A 20,578-nucleotide genomic window follows, 5' to 3' on the forward strand; every position below is an offset into this window, starting at 1 on the left:
TTTTATTCTTTTCCTAAGTCTTTCTTTCCTCCTTTGCTTTTTATCCTGAATGACTCAAAAACAGTTATGGACTGCTGTTGATGAAAATTTTACTCAGGGGGAATCAGGACAGCAATTTTATTAATCAAGTGTAAAGATTTTTAAATCAGTGGAACAGGCATATAAATTGTAATAATTTAAGTTAGTTTTAGTGCTAGTCTTGTTTTTTTGCTGAGGAAAAAAGAGGATTCTGGAGATACCTGAACATGAAGTTTATTCCTGTCTAATTGCTTGAACAAGCCGTAGGTTCCTCCTGAAGTAGCCATTGTCAGAATGTATTCCAGAATGTTTGCCCCTGACATTTGACAAACAAGCAGATTTGTACCATGTTGTTCTTGTCTGCCAAACCAGGATGAAAGTGAAATTATTTAATGTTAGGAATATTGCCAGCGACTACAACTAGAAGAAGTTCTGGATGAATTTTTTTTTAAACAAGGCAGTAAGAGCTTGTCTACCATTGATGCTTTTCAGTCATTGCTCTTTTCACTTTCCTCATATGACCTCTGTGAATTTTTTTACTGAAATACAAGAAAAGGTGACAGACTATTATAAAAAGATGAGAGGAAGCAATATATTGGTAAGATTGGACTGAATCATTCTCACTGACTTCCATTACAATAATGATATCAGCCAATCCACCTACTGAAGTGATAATGAAGTAGAAGTAATTAGGATTTAATAAAAATCTCCCTTACATTATTCTTTCAGGAAATTAACTTACATTCTGTTAAAGCTTAGTGAGTTTTACCTCCTATATCATGACAAGCCTTATCAAAATGATGAGCAAAGAGTAGGAATAGCCTGGAAGCATTTGTCTATTAATTGTTCATCATACGGCAGTCTGTTGAGTTATAGTCTGCACAAAAAAATTAAGTTGGAGTGTTATAAAACTGATGATATTACTGCCTAACTGAGAAGTTTTCTTTCTTTTTAAAATACATTTCCAATTATTAAAAAACCCTCTCTATTGCTAGGAACTACATAAGAGAGTAGAAAGAGGATGAATTTTCAACAGATTTTTTTAATTACAGAAGTTAGTGCAAACTTTAAACAAAATGCACACAGCAGTACACAGCTTCTTTGGCACGACAAATAATTAGTTCTGTGTGTAAACAGCATTCAGTGCGTAGCTGTCTGTTGTGCTTCACATAGCAACTTCTGTGTCCCAGCAGGCCTTTCAGAAGATTTGTTTAAAATGTCCCCTCAGTTCAAGAAATACGTTTACAAGAATTTTATTTCAGTTGTATTCAGTGTGTTTTTAAATCTCAATCTATGAATTTGTAAATCCATGATTGTGCAACGTGTGAAAAAGGGTGCTGACCTCTGCTGACTAAGTGTGCATTCACTTTTTAGTAGACTATTCTCAACTTTCTTCTTGTGTTCAGCTGGTGATAAGATGGAATAACAAGGCAGATGACTTGGAAAATTATGACAAGTGTAACAAAGAGTGAGCAAGTGGGCAGTGCTCAGATTAATCTAACAGATTTAGCAAACAATCCAGTTTGGCTGAGAATCTGGCTTTTCACTGTGCTTCAGGTAGTGGGTGTTCTTTAAGAGGTGGTTTTGTCTTTAGTTTACTCTCTAGCTTTTCTGAAGAAGGGACTTAAGACTCTTAAGGAGCTGGAAGAGCAGACATCTATTTCTTAACAAGTCAACATCTAAAGCGACTTTAAAAAGTGTATTTACAGTACCATATCTACCAACTTTTTTTTCCCATATTCCATTCACATTTTTGTTTCAATACATAGCTTGGAGTCTGTATGTTCCTGTATACAAAGTATTGCCTAACACACACAAATTACACTGGAAAATGAGAGCTATCTTATTTTTATCTCGGCTAATTATTAGAGTTGTAGGTATTACTTGTAATTGGAGCCACAAAAAAAAAAATAGTATCTGGGCTATAAATGAAGTTTTTTGTTTGAACATGTTCTGCCACCGGTACAATTTTCTTGGCAATTATTCCTGGGCAGATTATAGATAAGTGTTTAAAATTTGGTACACGTTTCATTTATTGAAACTCCGCCATTAAACCACTTGAAAATATTTGCAAAAGGAAGGTAACGTATTTGCAAAGTAGGGTAGCCAGACTTCAAAGTATCACAGCAAACAGATCTAGGAGAAGGAACTATGGTGTTGTGAATTTGGTTTCAGTAAATCAAACCAGAGTTATGTTAGGTAAAATAATTATATTAGGCAAAATAAGAACACAGTATGGATTGAGAGAAGAGAAGAGAAGAGAAGAGAAGAGAAGAGAAGAGAAGAGAAGAGAAGAGAAGAGAAGAGAAGAGAAGAGAAGAGAAATGCTACAGTCTCTTAAGTAAAGCCAAGCAATTCTGTTGCTTACCTAAAAATGTATTTGTGTCCCTATGTTTTGCATTCCTGCTATTGACACCAAGTTGTAGCTTGAATGAAACACAAATTGTTTATTATGTTGTAAAGGATAATTAAAGTCTAGTAATTATTCAGTTTAGGATTTTTATTTTCCTTTAATATTTTAATGTAATCTGCTTCATCATGATAATATTTTAAAATATTTCTGAAGATTTTTTTTTCATAAAATACTGTGGAAGTATGGCTTATGTGGTAATGTGAAACAGGCTTTGAAAATAACCGCAGAACAGGTCTGTAGAAGATACATTAAAATGGTTCCCATTTGCAGATAAGAAAAGGAAGTTTAATGGAATTGAGACTTTAAATCATATCTTAGTGGAACTTAAACTAAATTGCAGTCCAACACATTAAATATAAGTCTGTTTGGAAAGCCTTTTTCAAATTAAATGTTAAAAATACAGAAGCATTAGTTAATGAGTGGTATGGCATACCTACACCTAAACTATTGCTTCCATGGTTACCTAGATACAGGGCTCAGCTTCAGACTGCCTGCTTGTGCACAGCAATTGTTTTGAATATTAGAGGGGCAGAAATAAGAAGCTGTTGATGTGAAACACATTCATGATGAGTGACAGGCAGAAGTGTAAAGGTGTACATGCGGTAAAACCCTACTGTAGCTATCATTCTGCGGTCAGCTTTTACCTCCCTGCTGCATTGAATTGCAGGGAGGATGTGTTGTGCTGGTTGTGGGTTGGTAAGAGATGCTTCATGCTGCTCAGCAGTATTGCAACAACCGTGACTTGAAAGAAACAGTTAAAAGGGCTCCTGGATGCTCACCCTTTCCAGTGGAAGCCTTCTGTCCCCACAGCAGCCGCAAGCTGCAAGGGGAAGGACAGAGCAGTGGCTGCCCATCGTGACCTGGGGCTTGCTCAGGAGTCATCCATAAAAGTTTCAGTGGGGAGAAACACATCCCTATGGGGAGCACAGAGAAGCAGAATGGGTCATAAGCATACCAGCCTAAATTTATTGCAGAAAAGCATGAGATAATCCCCAAAAATGTAATTTTAGTTCTCTGGTTTTTAACTAATATATACATAATTTCAGGGGCTTCTGCTATCCTCTCCAAGTTTCAGCCTCAAAACTTTAAAGGTAAGACAAAGTCAATGAAGAGAAAAAGTGCAGAGCATTTCATTTTTTATCTTTTACTATGGTTTTTGGCTGATTCTGCTTTATCCTGCAGTATATTTTAAATACATGCAAATATATATTCCCTTTTCACAGTAGAGAAAGCACTTATTTATCTGTATTCCCCTTTCAGAATCACTCACATGCCTTAATATTTAACATCTGGATTAAATTCCAGGCTTAAAAAAAATTTGCAAGAGTTTAAGTCAGTGTTGTCCAAATTTTTGGCTTGAGCACTGCTACCAAGCCTTAATTTTACTTACAGACCACCTGACACCCTGAATATAAAATTAACTGAAAACACGATACTGAATGGTGATGAATATGATTCTGTGTAGTTTGTTTGCTCTAGGTAATTTTGGAATTACAAGTCTGCTGAGAAATGCCTAAATATTGTTGGAAAAAAGTATTTTCAGGACTTAAGAGTCTGAGTTTTTCTGAATTAATTAGCACTTCCTTCTCAGGGTATTGGTTAGTTCAGATGCTCTACTAATATATACAGTATATGCATATGTGCCAGCATAATTTTACAGCTTGCAGCTCCTAATTGTTGTCTTTAGCTACTGTACTTTGTTAACAAATTAGCTCTCACAAAATTCAACTCAAGGATCTCTGTGTCACTTAGGAATGTTTGAAAACTGTATTCATGAATACAGTGGTATTTCAATTAACAATTTTTAAATAAGCTGTGAAATGTCAGGTTCCTGTGATAACAGGAACTCAGAACTCCAGAAAGCATCATGCAGAAACATTATGTATGTACTTTCTCAATTTTTAATTATAGTGAAGCCAAATTAAGTAAGTATGTAAGTGCTTTCCTGAATGGTACTTAAGCACATTGTCAAGCGCTTGTATTAATTAGAATCTTACACTTTCCTTCTTGGGGAAAAAACCCGACCCTATTGTTCTCTTGAGTGACAATCTGGTTCCTAGGGTTGTGACTCATGGGAACCTCAGGGCTTATTTCAGTGATAAATCTGGCCCAAAATAATGTCTTTAATGCATCTCTAGCGGAATAGAAATTGAAAATAGGTGTATCAAACAGTGTGCTCCATGGGACTCTACGGGAAAAAAAGGATATGTAGTTCCAGACGGTAAGTATGTTAACTTCATTATGTGCACCGGTTAAATGATTTAGGGATGTTTTCTGCTGTATTTAAGGTGAATACAAGTTGAGACTACCTTGTATGGCAAATAGCCATAGTAGTACAAGCCTTAAAACCAATTCCTGGGGCTTGGAAAAAGTCTCTTTAGAAGACTCAGAAGCAAAATTCCTACTTTATCAGTGTGCAGACGGCTCTGGAAAGTCTGCCTTTTGTGACAATGAAGGAAATTATTGTGTACATAAACACAGATAAATTGGCAGTCGGTATAGTATTTATTGTTTATGATGTATTCTGTGATGTAATCTCTTCTGGATAAGAGCCTTTAAAGACAGATTGTATTAAGTGGTTAGCATGTCAAGAATCACCAGTTGAGAGAAAATGTTTTTTTCTTCCTGGAATGCCAAGAAGGTGGGGTTTTTTGCAAAAGGAGTTTTATTTTAGAGATGAGATTTCCAATTTGTGGAATTAATAGTTACATATGTTCTTGAAGCAAATACAATCCTTATGCCTTAATTTTTTTTTTCCATTCATTTTCATTTTTCATTTCATAGAAACTCTTTCATGTAAACCTGTCATATAACTTAGAACCTGGATAACAAATACCTGTATCCTTCCTACTTGCTTTAGAGTTTGGCAGTCAGGTAGGGAAAAAAGAGATCTGAACTTTTAAGATATGTCTCTCTTCTCCATCATTGCTAAGTGTAACAGGATCCCTAAGAGGAAAAAACCTAAGTGCAGTATGGCTTTATATACCAATTTGTAGAAAATGCTGTCAGCTGCTTCTGTGGCATAGGCATTAGTGCATTTAAAAAGAAAAAAAAAAAGAGGCAGAAATCCAGGAATGGAAATGTAATGGCTCTCTAATTCCTGTACAGAGGATGTGCAACTAATGCAATATTTCAAGCTGATACACACACACACACACACACACACACACACACACGTATAAATGTTGGCGTAGACCAGAGTTAAATGGCTGACTGTGCAGGCTGGTGGCTATGAGACAATGAATGGTAGACAGCTGAAGTGTATAGCTAAGCCTTTGGAAAGTGCAGTTGCTTATCCATTAAGGCTTAAACTATCATGTAGTTACTATGGGACATGAGTGCCTTTTTGCTGATATAACACAGTGCTTTTCCTGTGGGAACACGGGTTAAGAGTAAAGGTGGTGAGCCATCTTGTTGCTCATCAGCTAAACGCATGGCCCAGTGTGCTTAGAATTTTACTCAGGAAGTCTAACCTAAGATCTCTGAAGTGTTTCTGTGGCAGAAAAATGCTGTAACTGCTAATATAAAATAACTCATAGTCTCACTGGGGGAGAAGCCCACTACTTGTGTTCTGTAGTTGCAATGAGTGGTTCAGTTCAGCAAAACAGAGAAACAGTCTAAAACTATCTTTTAGGAAAGTGTCTCTCTGCTTATACTAGTAAGCTTCTAGTTTCTGAACAAGATTTTTTAGATGTAAGTAAAAGAATTGAGGCTATATACAAACCAAACTTCCAGGTGAATGTACTGAACAGATGAGAAAAAGATGGTTGCTTTAATTCAAAGGAGTAGGTTAAACACTATATTATAGTCTACTGTAGATATGTGGAGTTGTTTTGTTTTGTTTTGTTTTTATTCTATCGTACTTTTTGATAGGTAAGGTAGATTTGTTGTGATTTACCTTTATTCACACTCATGAGACCAGGAGTAAATTACTCCAGTAACAAAATGGCCTTTGAGGCTAGTATGCTTCTAAAATTACTGATGTTTCCAACAAGATTTCAGTAGGCTCTGTTTTGTTGTGGGAGTTAGTGCCATAGGCAATGAGTAGTGTTTTGTTTTCTGTCTTACAGGTCTGTGGCAAACTATCAGAAATTTGAGTGGAAATTAAAATATGGATGTCATTTGCATGTGCTGTGTTACTGCAGATACTGATCTGTGAAACACCTTAGAGTCGTTTACTCACCTGAAAGTATTGTGATGACAATTTGCCTTTATCAGTAGCGAGGAATCATCCAGGAGGCAGTACACTTTCCAGAGAATACTGTATGTGGAAAGTACAATGATAGTTTGCTTTTCATTGAGAAGTAACTCATTGCTGGGGTGATCTAAAATTTCGAGGAGTTTACATAGGTGTGATTGTTAGTCAAATATTAACCTAGCAACCTAAAGCTGAAACAAAATTGAATTTCTGTTAAAGCTGTAAAGCTCACTGTCTTTGGGCCTTGAGAAGCTTTTTATATTAACCTCTGTGTTTAACAAACCTTTCAGCCTGTCATTGGGAAGGGAGAAGAGCACCAGTAGCACTTAACCCCGTTCTTAGAGATAGCCCTTATTTCAATAAGGATAACATGCAGGATCGAACTTACAGCACTTACTTCCCCAAAGCTTTTACCTAAGAGTAACTGGTTTACCCCAGGAGCTGCTCTGAAACATGTTAAAGCTGACTTCTGCTTATCTCCTGAGTATTGTTTCTTCAACACTGAATTGCATGGTTGAATGGCTTACAAAAATAACGACTAATGCTGTTGGTGGTGCATTAAAGAGAATGTGCTTAGAAATGAAAGGAGACTTTCTGGGCTACACGATTAATTGTTGGCATGTGCTAATTAGTTTTACAGATAGTTATTTTCAGTGACAAAACAACTGTCTCATGCTTTGAATGCTAAGTTATAATAAAATACAAGTTGATAGGTAAGTGACTCATTGGAAAACATGGCTTACAAGTTTGCTTGCTGTCTCCCCTGCATGTGTGACTGTTAATGTGGGGACCAAAGGTAGGAGTGAAGTTGGATTGGGAAGGAGCAAGGGTAGGAAAAATAGAGGAATAAAGTGATAAAAGAAGCTTACTGTTAATAGCTGAACACTCATTATGCTGATGTGATTGCCTAATGCTCCATCATTGCAGTGTATCCTGTGTTCTAAATCCTATTTCTAACCATCTTGTGTTTGGGTGCACTCTTATCTTCAGTGCATGTGCAAATGCTCATGAACTTCAAACCAGGCTGACTTGAGAGTAGAGACATGTGAGTGTCAGCAGCTGGTGTGGGACCATGAAAGTCAGGGACTCTGGGGCTTGGGGGCAGCACCTGGGGAGGAGCGGGGTGTGTGTTCCTCTTGCTGACTGAAATTCCCACTAGGTGGGAGAGGAGGAATAGCGTAGGGCTGTCAATGTTGTATGTGTGAGCGCTTGGTGTGTTTCTGGGGGTGCCAGTGAAGGAACTATTTTTCTATCTGTATTTGATCCATGAGGACACCTGTCTCTCTGTGTCTGTCTGTGTTGGGAAGCCTCACCACCAGGCTGAACCTAGAACACTGGAACTGCAGCAGCCTCCTGTCTGTCATGCTGAGAGAGGAGGAGCCACCCTGGGTCAGGAGTGTAGCGTGTATTTGTCTACTTAGACACTTTGTGATTTTTTTTTGCCAGTGTTTGTATCATTACAGTTTCTCCCAGAAACAATTTTTCGTCTGATGTTACCTCCTTGTGAAAGCATCTAGATTAACGGTAGTCCAAAGAGAATCCCACTAGCAGAACCTCATCCCTTGTTTACTGGCATTTCTTCATAAACAGTTGCTTCAGCTAATCAGCTTTTAATGTATTTGCTGTGTTCTGTTATCCTGCTCTACTCAGGTTGTTTACTGTGTTAAGCGCTTCACAGAAGTCTTGTATCTTTAGCTGCTATCTTTGTCAGCAATACTTGCAATCCTCTCCGCCTTTAAAACAGTGGGATTTTTTTTTAGCAAGACCTGTTTGTCGGTTACCATGTGGATTGTTCTGCTCCTATCCTTTAATCCTTTATTTACTGAATCTTGTATTTTGACTTTCCTTATTTTGCTTAGGATGGATCTAGCAGATGTGTCTAGCAAACCTTCTAAATAATTAACTGATGGACCTGTGTCCTGTTAGGAACAGATAAGGCAAGGAAGCATCTATGAATGTAGCCCTCAGAGGGGAGGGGAAAGAGTCTTTGTGCTAAACAAGTTTTAGTCTGTTTGTGATATTTGAAACCCCATCTTATTTCCTTGGTAACAAAAGGAACATGCAAGAAATTCTTCATGTAAATATTGCTGTTCTGTGTGATAAACAAGATAATGGTTCAAGGTGTCTTTTGAAATTATATTTTGTATCCACATTATATGCTGTGCTAGGTCCATGATTGGTAACTGCATGCTTTTTGGTCAGGAGCGATTCTTTGAAGAGGATGAGAAGATTTCTCTTTTGAGAGCACCTGTCTGTGGGAGAAGGTTTTCCAGGGAAGAACAGGGCAGGCAATAATAGATGTGCTGATTGGGGAGCTCGCGCTTCTGGAGTTTTCTTAGAATAATGGGGAAGAGACACAAAACCAGGGCAGAGATGATGAAAAGAGAGAAGATTTTTCTGTTGACCCAGAGGAGAACAAGTAGAGTTTGTTGAAACCATAGAGGCTATTGAAAGTTGCTAGTGTGAAAAGCAGGTCTAGAGGAAAAGGACCCTTGTTGCGAAGACACAGTTGGGCAGAAAAGGTATTTGTTTTCAAATGGCTGTATCTTATCTCTCTCACCTAAAAGTATTTGGGTTCTCTGATAGAAGAGATTTTGTTCAAGTTTATGTTCTAATAGAACATTGCTTCTTCAAAGCCCTTCTGGTATTTTTTGGTGTATTCACTTTAAAGGAAAGGTGCAGACAGGTCTGTCTCAAAGCTCTGACATGTTTGAGATACAGTCATAGCATAAAAGTTAAAAAATGTTATAGCTGGTAAAAGGTATTTGTCCAGCTTTAAAGAAATCTGTCATGAGGACTTTTGAGAGAATTTGAAGAAAACTTTGCCCACCAAATGTAGGAAGCAGTCTATTGTGACTGCGTTTTATGAATCAGTTTACTGTTTCAACAGTTTGTAGCGCAGTTCTCACTGGATGTAGAAGCTATTGGTGGAACTGCCAGAGCATATCGTGTTAGGCAAACATGGGATGAGGAATCTTAGAGACATTCATACAAACAAGCATGTTGTCCTCCACCAAATTTGTCTTTGAAGCCCCCAAAGAGAACAGTTCCTTTAAAACCAAACAAAAAACTCTCCCAAGCAGTTGTACTTCTTGGTTAGTTAGCTACACGTGGGTTTTCTGAGTGATTAGGGCTGGTACGGAGACCTTCTTCTGCATGTGGTAGTACTGTTTTACTGCCTTGGAGCTGGGCTGCATATGGGGGATTCCTCCAGGGGCAAGAGGAGTAGCACACCTCCTTGGAGACTCCGTTTCCCACACTGCACCTGGCCCCTCTTATCAAACACAGGAAGAGTTACTTTGTAATTGCATTGCCTTATATTCAGGCAAATCAGATTTCCTGTTAAAAGAAAATAAATCTTTCCAATTGTCTTCATGACTAGAACTGCAGTTCAGACGTCATCCATTTTTATTGCCTTCCGGTAGGTTTTAAACAAACCCAGCATTAACTTAACCTTTGTTCCCAATTGACACTATTCTACACCCACAATGTTGAAGCCAGAAAAGCTTGTGGTATGTCATATTTACAAATTCTTTATCTGCAAGTACACTCCAATCTGTGAACTCTAGTTTTCCCTTCCATTAATACTCTGCGTGGTATTCTTAGTCGAGATGAATATATTCACTTCAGTATTCTGTCTTAAAGTTAAGACAGAATTAACTATCTTAAAGTGCACATATGGGTCACAATACAGAGACTTAGTCTGAGAAGCTGAGGGTTTTCAGCCTGAAGACGAGGAGGCTCCAGGGAGACCTTATAGCAACCCTTCCAGTACCTGAAGGGGGCTGTAGGAAAACTGGGGAGGGACTTTTTGCAAGGGCATGGAGTGACAGGGCAAGGGGTGATGTCTTTAAATTGGAAGGGGGAAAAATTAAATTAGACATTAGGAAGAAATTCTTTTCAACGTGGGTGGTGAGGCACTGGCACAGGTTGCCCAGGGAAGCTGTGGATGCCCCATCCCTGGAGGTGTTCAGGGCCGGGCTGGATGGGGCCTTGAACAGCCTGGTCAGATGGGAGGTGTCCCTGCCCACGGCAGAGGGAGTGGAATGAGATGATCTTTATGGTCCTTTCCAACCCAAACCATTCTATGATTTTATGACTTAACCTTCTGCATACCAGTTGTCCAGCTGTAGGACAATACTGTTGGTTTTTTTTAAATTCTTTTTACATAAAATACCTCTGGTCCTTTATCAGCAATGGAAGATAGAGAAAATACTTTGCAATATATGTTTCCCCCAGTTTGGATGTATATCCTTAAAGAACGATCTTTGCTTTTATTCTGGAGTTGTACTGATTTAAAATGGATTGAGGGTGTCCACTGTGACAGTTTCATATGGGAGAAAACTACGCACCTTCATCTCAAGAATATGAACCCTTTCTGAAGCTTGAAGGCAGAAATTAGTCAAAATTCCTTTTCATATTACTTTCTCTAAACGAGACTTTGGAAATATCCACATTGTCCTCTAATTTCAATTACTTGTAATTAATTGATTCAAATATGTACCTATTCCCTGCTCTAGAATATTCAGCCTGAGTTTACGTTTTCCAGTCCTGGGGAGATGCTCTGGATAGCTTTCTGATTTTTAAAAGTCTCCCTGGGTCTAGATCTGCCTGTCCCAGAGTGGTGAAACCTCATTTATTTTCACCAGCACTTTCCATTCCATCCTTCCTCACTTGTTTCCTTTTTTCTCCTGTAAGCTTTGCATTTTTATTTTCAAGCTAGCTCTGCACTGGAGGATATTTTTGTTTTCATTAAATAACATATATATATACTCCAGCTTACAGATAATTGGCCTTCTCTTACTTTCTTCTCTGTTTTTTTTCTAAAATGCAATGGTTGGTTCAGAAGTTGAATCTGAAACTTCAGACAAATCTTTCAGAATTTGTCCACATGCAGTTGTTTTCTCTAGTAGCTTTTTGTGCATAGACTTTCTGTGCATTACTTGCTTGTTGCGAAGAGGTAACATTAGTTATAAAAGAAATGGCCTTAAAAATGTCAGTAGAGCATTTGAAAATGAGGAATAGTGATGAAGGAAACAGAACAAGGCTTATAGGATGAATAGTAAAAATTGTTAAATACTGAAATGCTTTAAATATTGAAAAGGATTAGAAAACCTACAATCATTAGAAAGCAGTTCTTAGAGATATTAGTGGCTATTGGAACTGCAGAAATATATGATTCAGAAATATGTGATTTCGTGTTTGTGTTTGATCAAAACAATTTCTAACAAATAATGGAAGATGTGTCTATACATATGACATGAGGAAGAATATGAAGAATTGAATTTGGTGATTGAATTAGAAGGCTTATTAAGCTTATTGATTATTCTGCAAAAACGAAGATGACATAGGTAGAAATTGATTGATCCACACAAACAATATGGAGAATTTATGATGGAATAGTTTAACATATTTTTCAAGAGTTTTAGTAGTTAAAAATTGATAAACAGCTTGAAAGCTGAGATGATTGATTATTTATTTAGGATGGTAATAAATAATGGTTTAAATTATCCCATGAAACTTAATATGAGTAAGTATTGCTTAAAAGAAGACTTAAAACCTGAGACAATAATGTTTTGTAAGTTAATGAACAGAACTGATGGATGTTAATTGTAGCACCAGAGAGAAGACTCTTAGCTGGTATATCTTGGCACACCTCATTATGCCAATTCATGGGTGTAAGTGGCACTGATATTTATGTGCAGTTACCTACTGCGTGGTATCTGGATGTGCTGCATCTGAGCATTAGTTGCAGCTTCTTTAGGTAGTGCTAGTCATACTTAGGGAGCATTAGTTCCAGCTTCTTTAGGTAGTGCTAGTCATACTTAGAGAGGTTTCTCAAATTATGGCAGCATCACAATTTTCTAATGTTACCTGAAAATGTATTTTTGTTTACCTGTAAAATTAGGAAATAATAAGAAAAAACACCGAAGACAAAAAACTTTTCTGTTTACTACATTTGGGAAATAAAGTCCAAGGCTGGCTGTTACTAAATTCAGGTCTTCTGCTTTCTGCAGTACTTCCAAGATGGCCCATACACATATTTATAAGATGTAATAAATAGGATAACATAGATATTGCATTTACCTTGTCTGCGAATGGGAACCATTATGCTTGAGCCTTGCAATTCATCTGCATATGCACAGCACTTCTAGTAACTTGGACAATCACATACGTAGTCTTGGGCACTCACAGTAGCTGCAGCCAGTCATATTATTTGGTAAAAGGCAGACACCTTTTGTGAGTGATGACATTAGGGTTGGCTGGTATTTATGGAAGAATAAAAAGTAACCTTTTGTATCTATCTCATCACAGAATTTTTTATAGCTCTCAGCCTTACAGAGAAATTTTTCTTTACCTGAAAAGTGTTTTGTTAATAAGAATAGTATGTAGAATATCTGTTCTTAAAATCAGATTTTCTGCTTTCCTTTATTTAACACATTTCAAATATTGAGAGTCAAAATTGACCAATACTGATGCCTAGATAAGTTAAACGCTAAAACTTTTTTACTTATATTTTTCATTTTATCAATGAAATTGCAATAGGATTGCGGTTATAACCTGTATAGATCACATCTGTTGTCACAGTGTGGAAGGAAAACTAATCATTTGTCCTCAACCATATATAAGACTGGTGAAAAATCAGCAAAGTAAGTTTCTTTTCTCACTAGTCACTTTTTCTTCATGCTTGAAAAATAATACTGCATTCAATTTCATTGCATTTGACATTCCAAGTATAAAAAGTGTCTCTTAACAAGGTGATGTGACGTGGTGAAAACTTGCAGAAGTGACTGGAAAATCTCTTATGCCATTTCCATCGTTTTTGTAGGATAGTACATTGCTTTTCCAGTTGTCAGAAATATTTTTTTAAGCAAATACTTTTTTTTTTTTTTTTTAAGTTTCTGTGTCACTCCATCTTTTGGTCATCTTTTTGTATACAAAATTTAATTTTCCTCTATGCTTACTTCACGGAAAATTTCCATTGGTGCTACTGAGAATGGCTAGGATGTTCAATTGCTCATTTACTCAGGAACAACTCTAGTGTATTTTTCCCTTTTCAAGTAGAGCATCTTCTTAGAACTAATATTTTAGTGAACCAAATATTTGCAGAATTACTGCTGAAACATTTTGCAGTGAGAAATTGTAAACAACAGCAACTGTAGCAAATTCACCAGTTTGTTGATTTAAATCCTCTGAGTAAAATGATGAAATATGGATGATTTAGCAAGTTTGTGGATTAAAGAAGCCTCTATTTAATGGATGACAAGCACCATCAGCTACCTTAGATTTTATTCTCAGTTTGATTTCAGTGTGTACTTTCAAACTATTAAATTGCACATAGTGCCTAAACATAGAACTAAGCACTGAACCAAATTAAATCTCATTTAAAGTTTTTGACTGAGGAAACTGTCATCATACATGTGTTTAAACATGAAAATACATCAAGGGAAATTAGTCACTTTAAAAGGAATATGTTTATAGTAATATGTGCATTTCCTATGTCTTCTTATGAATGATTACTGAATTGATTATAATTTTACATATTTTCTTATTGAATCCTTCTTTCCTGGCAGATAACTTTCCTAGTATATATGCCAGTGAATAGATGCAGTTACTTTTTTGTGTGTATTTCTCATGTGCCCAAAGATGTGATAAGTGGTTCTGCAGAACTGATCCACTGTAAGAAGGATTGTCATGGATTGTTTGGGGTTTTTTTCTTCCTTTTTTCATGGCTAAGAAACCACCACCACTCCTTTTGTCAAAGTTAAGTGGGGCTTTTGTGTATTGAGTTTATCCACATGCTTTTAGATTTATACAACCATCTGGCAAAGTTGAAACAGGAAATTTCTACATGACTTAACACTGAAGAAGAGTTGTCTAGATTTGAAAAAAAAAAGCACTATAAGATTTTTATGAATTCAATTCACTTTTTTTTCTTTTTGTTACACACACTATGTGACTTAAGTAAAATATAGGTAATGATACTGTAAACAAAATATTGAATTCCTTCATGAGATGTCAGCTTTTCAAAGACAAGAGCTAATAAAGGGTTAAGGTGCCAATTAGAGTCTTCCAAGTAATTTAATATCCCTGTTTTCTCTTTGCTTAGCCTTAGTCGAACCCCTAGAACGTTGATGACTTACATCTGGACTTTTGCCCACATTCTGGTTGTTGTGTACCTGAGACTTCCTTGTATGCACATTTCTGGTTCATCTGGCTCACTGGAAGAAGAGACCTAAGCGTTCATCTTGAAAAAGGCAGTACTAGCTATTCTAGGTAGACAGAGCACATTTTTGTACCTCTAGCAAGCATGCAATTTCAAAGATGAGTGATGTTACAGGTGTATTTATAGTCAGTTTTCCTTCATTGGCTAGCTTGAAATGGCTTTGCATTAGTGGTCTGATTTTAGGTCTGATTTTGCAGGCACCTTGGCTTTTCATTCTCATGCACACAAGTCGTGGCCTGTGCCTGGTTCAACAAGTCTGTTGTCTTCTGAAACTAGGCTTACAGTCAGCTCTTCCTGGATCCATCCTCTAGATGCCTACTTGCTTCAGGAAGTTTTCCTTAAATGCTGTCTAGAGGATATGTTTAGTCCTGAATAGAAGTTACTGTGTTTGATCTAACAAGCTGTTTCATGTTAAATGATAAGCTCTGGGTTTAAAAGGTCACACCAGGTGACTGAACGTCCTTTTGGTTTTCAACTTTGTTAAAAGGTTCTGCTCTGGGTGTGCTGGAACAGCGAAAACTTTAACTTCCATAAGCATTAGTTGGTGAGACCTTCACAAGCCGGAAATCAAATTGTCCCAAAAGACCTACGTGATGTAGTTTACCTGTCATGACACTACTAGGTATCTTATTTCCTGAGATTCAGATGACAGTTCAGTCAAACAATTAAAATAATGCATTTAAATCCTACTACTTGCCTGATGATCTAAGAAAAGCTTACCAGATACTTTCTAGGAGAAAACATCTGGATGACATACTGCTGTTCAATTTAGTTCTTTTTAAAGATTCCCTTTTCTTACAAACTATAAAGCAGGATTTATTCTGTTTACAATGACATTCTTCTGTACTTTTTCACTTTCAACAAAGGAGTTATAGACAGCTTTTCAAAATAAGCTGACTATATTCCTTTTCTTCACTGATAATTTCTATCACTGATAATTTTTCACATGGTTCAGTTGTGCAACACATACTACATTAATCAGGATGATTTAAATTAAATAGTTCTTAAAAAATAATTCTGTCAAGGACTGTAGGATTCTTAGCAGCAATTAATATAAAATTCGTTATCAGGAAGATATTGGCTTGAGATTTTGAAGTGTCTGAGAAAGGATAGACATTTCTCTATGGCATTCTTGGTGGTAAGATTTTAAAACACTTGCCAGTTGGTTTTTAGTGCACCCATTAATTCTTTAAATTTTGGGTTGATAACTTAGCAAATTGTAACTATTACAAGAGGTTTACATTTTAAATTTTAATAAACAAACTGAACAGTAGGGTATGTACTAAGTGATAGAAAGAATATTGGTTTCTTTCCTGTCTATTTTAAGAAAAGATCCATTAAAACATTATTTGGTTCCTTGTTGTACCTAAATATATTTTTGTTAGTTTTATTTTTAACCCTTTATTGTGTTACAAATTCAGGCAAATGTGTGGTAAGTAATATAGCAGGACTAACTCTTGTTCTAGCTGCGTGTCTATTCATTCTTTATCCTTCTGCAATGTAGTCAGCCCCTGAGCCATAGGATCGAAAATTCCGGCATGGGCGTTTCATACTTTGATTAGCCCAAGACTACAAATAAGTTAGGAGTCATCCTACTAAAGAAAGTATTGGAAAGACCAAAGAATACTAATTTGGGTAGTCTTCTCTGTATAAGATAAAGACAGGAAACTTTTCCTTACTATGTCTTTGCAGAATTAAAATTGTTTCTTTCTTCATTGGAGTATTTGAAGATGTTTGTGCTACAACTCAAACCCACATACAGCATTCTGTGTGAAAATTGTGTATTGTTGTGACAGATTGAAACAGGGTAAGCACATGTGAAAAGTAGCAATAAAGAATATTCCTTGTTGTGTTTGTCCCTATAGGTTATGAGCAAGGTTACCACCTCTTTGGTGTTCTATCCAGAATATGGGGGGAGGGGAGGTGTGTGTCCTTCTTCTGATTATGGCCTTATTACATTTTAGGTTACTGAAACACAGCAAGAAATAAAACGTTGCAGATATGTGTACTGTAGACTTGAGTACAGTGTAATTAGTAACTTGTCCTTGTATGGAAAAGCACATGAATCTCGCCTTCTGCTAAATTAAAATTTTAAAGTTATCTCTAAGAGAGAATGGAAAACATGTTCAGTGACTTCTAGTTATGTTACTAATGAATAAGAATTTGTCCAAATATGTTCTAGTAAATGTAAATTTAGTACAGACTAATGCTTTTTAGGAAGTAAAATATTCAGATTTCTTTATATCACAATTCCCATTTTTGTAAACTTTGCGAACTCAGATATTTTGTGTAGAATGAAAATTAATGATGAGATATGCTTAATAAGTAATTGAATGTAACTGCAAAACTGTAGTATTGAACAGCTAAACATATTTAAGATAAGGTGCAGTCTGGACCAAGGTTCTTTAAACACTTACATTGTGTTTCAAGAAATAACTTAGGAGGTTACATTTCATTGAAATTCTAAGGTATCATCACCCGTCAAAGTTGCAAAAAAAAAAAAAAAAAGGAAAAGAATGTAAAAATTGTTTTCTAATAACTGTTTGAGAAATGTATATGCTTATATTTTTATGAGAGCACTTACCTATGTATTTATAGCATGCACCCATAACATATCCATTTCTTGACTTTTATGAAAAACACAGGGTTTAAATTACCTCATGTATTTTATTGATATGTTTCCTTTTCAAAGTAGACATTGTATTGAATTTTATTTCCTTCTTTGATATCTTAGTATATGTATTAATAGAATTCTTTCCCTTGGGTTTGTTCAACTCAGAAATATTAATATCTCGAAAATCATGTTTTCTAATGTAATGTCTATGCAGTCATTCAAATTCTTTAGTTGCACATCTGTTCTGTAACATGATTGTTTTGAGGGTATACTTCAATGAAACACATTAATAGGCACTGAAAAATAGAGCATAAATTGACTTGTTCATCTGAGGGTTGTTTGAACAGAATTTTATTTGAACCGTACCATTACATTTCTTGTTTGTTGTTTAAGTTGGGACCATAGTGTAAAATTCACACCACCTCCCTGCCTTCTCTCCTCCCTGTAAAGCTTGCTAATTTGCTAGGTATTTTCATTTGTTCCGTCTTCTCTCAGCCTTTGAGGCCAGGAGGCAGTTGTCACAATCAGTCAAGGATGTAGCTGGTCATTAGCTGGAGTAAGGCTAAGGAACTGAGAATATTTTAGAATCTATCCTCATCATACACTGCATCCCACCATCTGAGCACATATAATTCTCCTCAATTTCGTTGCAACTCTTGTAATGAGTTGACATTGGCTGGACACCAGGTGCCGAGCGAGCTGCTCTATCCCTCTGTTCCTTAATTGAACAGGGGAGAAAATACGGGGCTCATAGTTTGAAATAAGGACAGGAAGATCACTCAGCAATTACCATCATGGGCAAAGCATACTCAAATTGGGAAAATTAATTTAATTTATTGCCAATCACTTCAGAATAGGATAATGAGAAAATAAAAACTAAATCTTAAAACACCTTCCCTGCGCCCTTCCCTTCTTCTTGAGCTCGACTTCACTCCCGTTTTTCTCTACCTCCTCCCCACACACAGTGCAGGGGGACGGAGAATGGGGATTGTGGTCAGTTCATGACACATTGCTTCTGCTGCTCCTTCCTCATTGAGAGGAAGAATCCTCACACTCTCACCGGCGTGGGTTCCTTCCACAGGGTGCAGATGGATATCTGCTCCATGGGCTGTTGCGGCACAGCCTCCCTTACCATGGTCCACACCACAGGCTGCAGAAGATTCTCTGCTCCAGCACGTGGAGCACCTTCTCCCTCTCCTTCTTCACTGACCTTGGTGTCTGCAGAGTTGTTTCTCTCACACATTCTCACTCCTCTCTCTGGCTGTAATTGCTGTTGCACAGCAACCTTTCCCCATTCCTAACCTTGTTATCCCAGAGGCACTGCCACTGTCACTGATGAGTTCAGCCTTGGCAAGCAGCACATTGGATCTTGGAACTGACTGGTATTGGCTCTGTTGGACGTGGGGGAACCTTCTAGCACCTTCTCACAGAAGCTGTAGCATCCCTGGCTACCAAAACCTCTCCTTGCAAATCCAATGCAGACTCTGCATATCAAAGTGCTTGTATAGTTGGGACCTACAATTAATTCTCTTCTAACATGTGTGAATTCAGTACAGTACAAATTACTTCAGTGTATTTTTTTTGTTTTCTTCTTTCTTTCTCTAACTGGAAAACAAGGATTCTAATATTTACTAGCTTTGGAAAAAGATCTTGAGATTCTCCAGAGTAGTTTGATTTTAAATACCTACTAAATGCAAATTACTGTTATGTTAGTAGAAGTGAAAAAAAATGATTTTTTTTAAAGATGCTTTAATTAGAGATCACTGTATTAGGGCGAGGAAAATAAAATAGAGAAGAAATTGAACTAGTGGCTTTGTTTTGCAGGTTCTTTCGTGTTGGTGAATACATCTGGGAGATTTGCAGGACAGAAAGCTCACCTCCTGCTGCCCCATCTGAAAGAAAATGATACACATTGTATTGATTTCCACTATTATGTTTCAAGCAAGAGTGGATCTAGCCCTGGCACTTTGAATATATATGTGAAAGTAAATGATGGTCCTATTGGTAACCCAGTCTGGAACGCATCTATCACTGCTACTTGGAACAGAGCAGAACTGGCAATTAGCACGTTCTGGCCAAATTTTTATCAGGTATGTTTTATTTTTTATGAAATCTGGTTTGTCGTAATAGTGACCTTGTTCTTAATAATAATTTTCAATTTTAATCAAAATACTTTTCAGCATGTTTTGTTGATCTTAATTATATTTTTGTAGATGATGCTAAATGATTGGTTTTACATATATATGGCTGTGCTTACATGTTTACATATATTTATAGAGGTGTATAAATGTGTGTGACACACACGCATGCTTTAAATGTGGTTGAAATAATTATATTGAAACAATTTAGAATTTTTGCCATTGATTTCAGTCAATTACCTCTGGTTTTTTATAAGAAATTCACTCATTCTTTCAGTTCATTAGGGATAATAGAATTGTATGCCAATAGATTTTCTTGCATTAGAGCATTCAAGTTTGATTGTTGTCAGCAATACTTGTTGCTTTAGAACCAGCAGAATCCTTTGAATCCTCAGTTCGAGTTTTCAGTCTGAATGCAATAACCATTTGTTCTTTGAAGTAGTAAACATAAATATAACAGTAGCTATCATAGGAATGGGCTTCTGATTACATTCTAAAGATTTAGGGAGAATTTCACTTGACAGTTCCTTAGGGTGCTGTTTTTCTCTTGGAAAGTTTGCAGATGATACACTTATTTACTGCTGTATGGCAGTTCAGCAGGTTTTCCCCTTCTTCCCATGAAAATATAGTCTATGTCTCCACAAGCAAATAATTCAGTGTAAAAAGAACAGGCCAGTAGATCAAAGATATTATTAAAGCTCCTCTCATCTTTACTTGCAGTTTGGAAAGTTTAGGTTGGATTTTATTTGGTCCCCTGTGCTGCACACTGTCACCGTACTTTCTGAAGAAAAGCGGTCCCAGAGGTGGAGATTCTTTGACTGCAGACCTCCCTAGGAAGTACAACGTTGTCATTCCTGTGTCCTTTCAGGGAGTGACAACGTCTTAATTCCTACATCAGTGCCCCGACTACCAGTATCTCATGTGACAGAGCTGTGTTTCTGTTCTTACATGTTCTGTTTAGGGTAATCGG

At 36.7% G+C, this 20,578-nt stretch overlaps 1 protein-coding gene across 13 annotated transcripts in view; it reads left to right on the top strand.

Annotated features, from left to right (window-relative positions):
• The window catches only part of PTPRM (protein tyrosine phosphatase receptor type M), a 480,321-nt gene that overhangs the window by 134,164 nt on the left and 325,579 nt on the right, over window positions 1-20,578 (top strand). For all 13 annotated transcript variants that reach the window (XM_054057714.1, XM_054057715.1, XM_054057717.1 and 10 more), the window contains exon 3: window positions 19,295-19,560. In XM_054057714.1, coding sequence (XP_053913689.1) covers window positions 19,295-19,560 — 266 coding nt within the window. The remainder of the gene's footprint in view (window positions 1-19,294; window positions 19,561-20,578) is intronic.

This window comes from Cuculus canorus, chromosome 2 (genome assembly GCF_017976375.1).
Source record: "Cuculus canorus isolate bCucCan1 chromosome 2, bCucCan1.pri, whole genome shotgun sequence".
Lineage (NCBI taxonomy): Eukaryota > Metazoa > Chordata > Aves > Cuculiformes > Cuculidae > Cuculus > Cuculus canorus.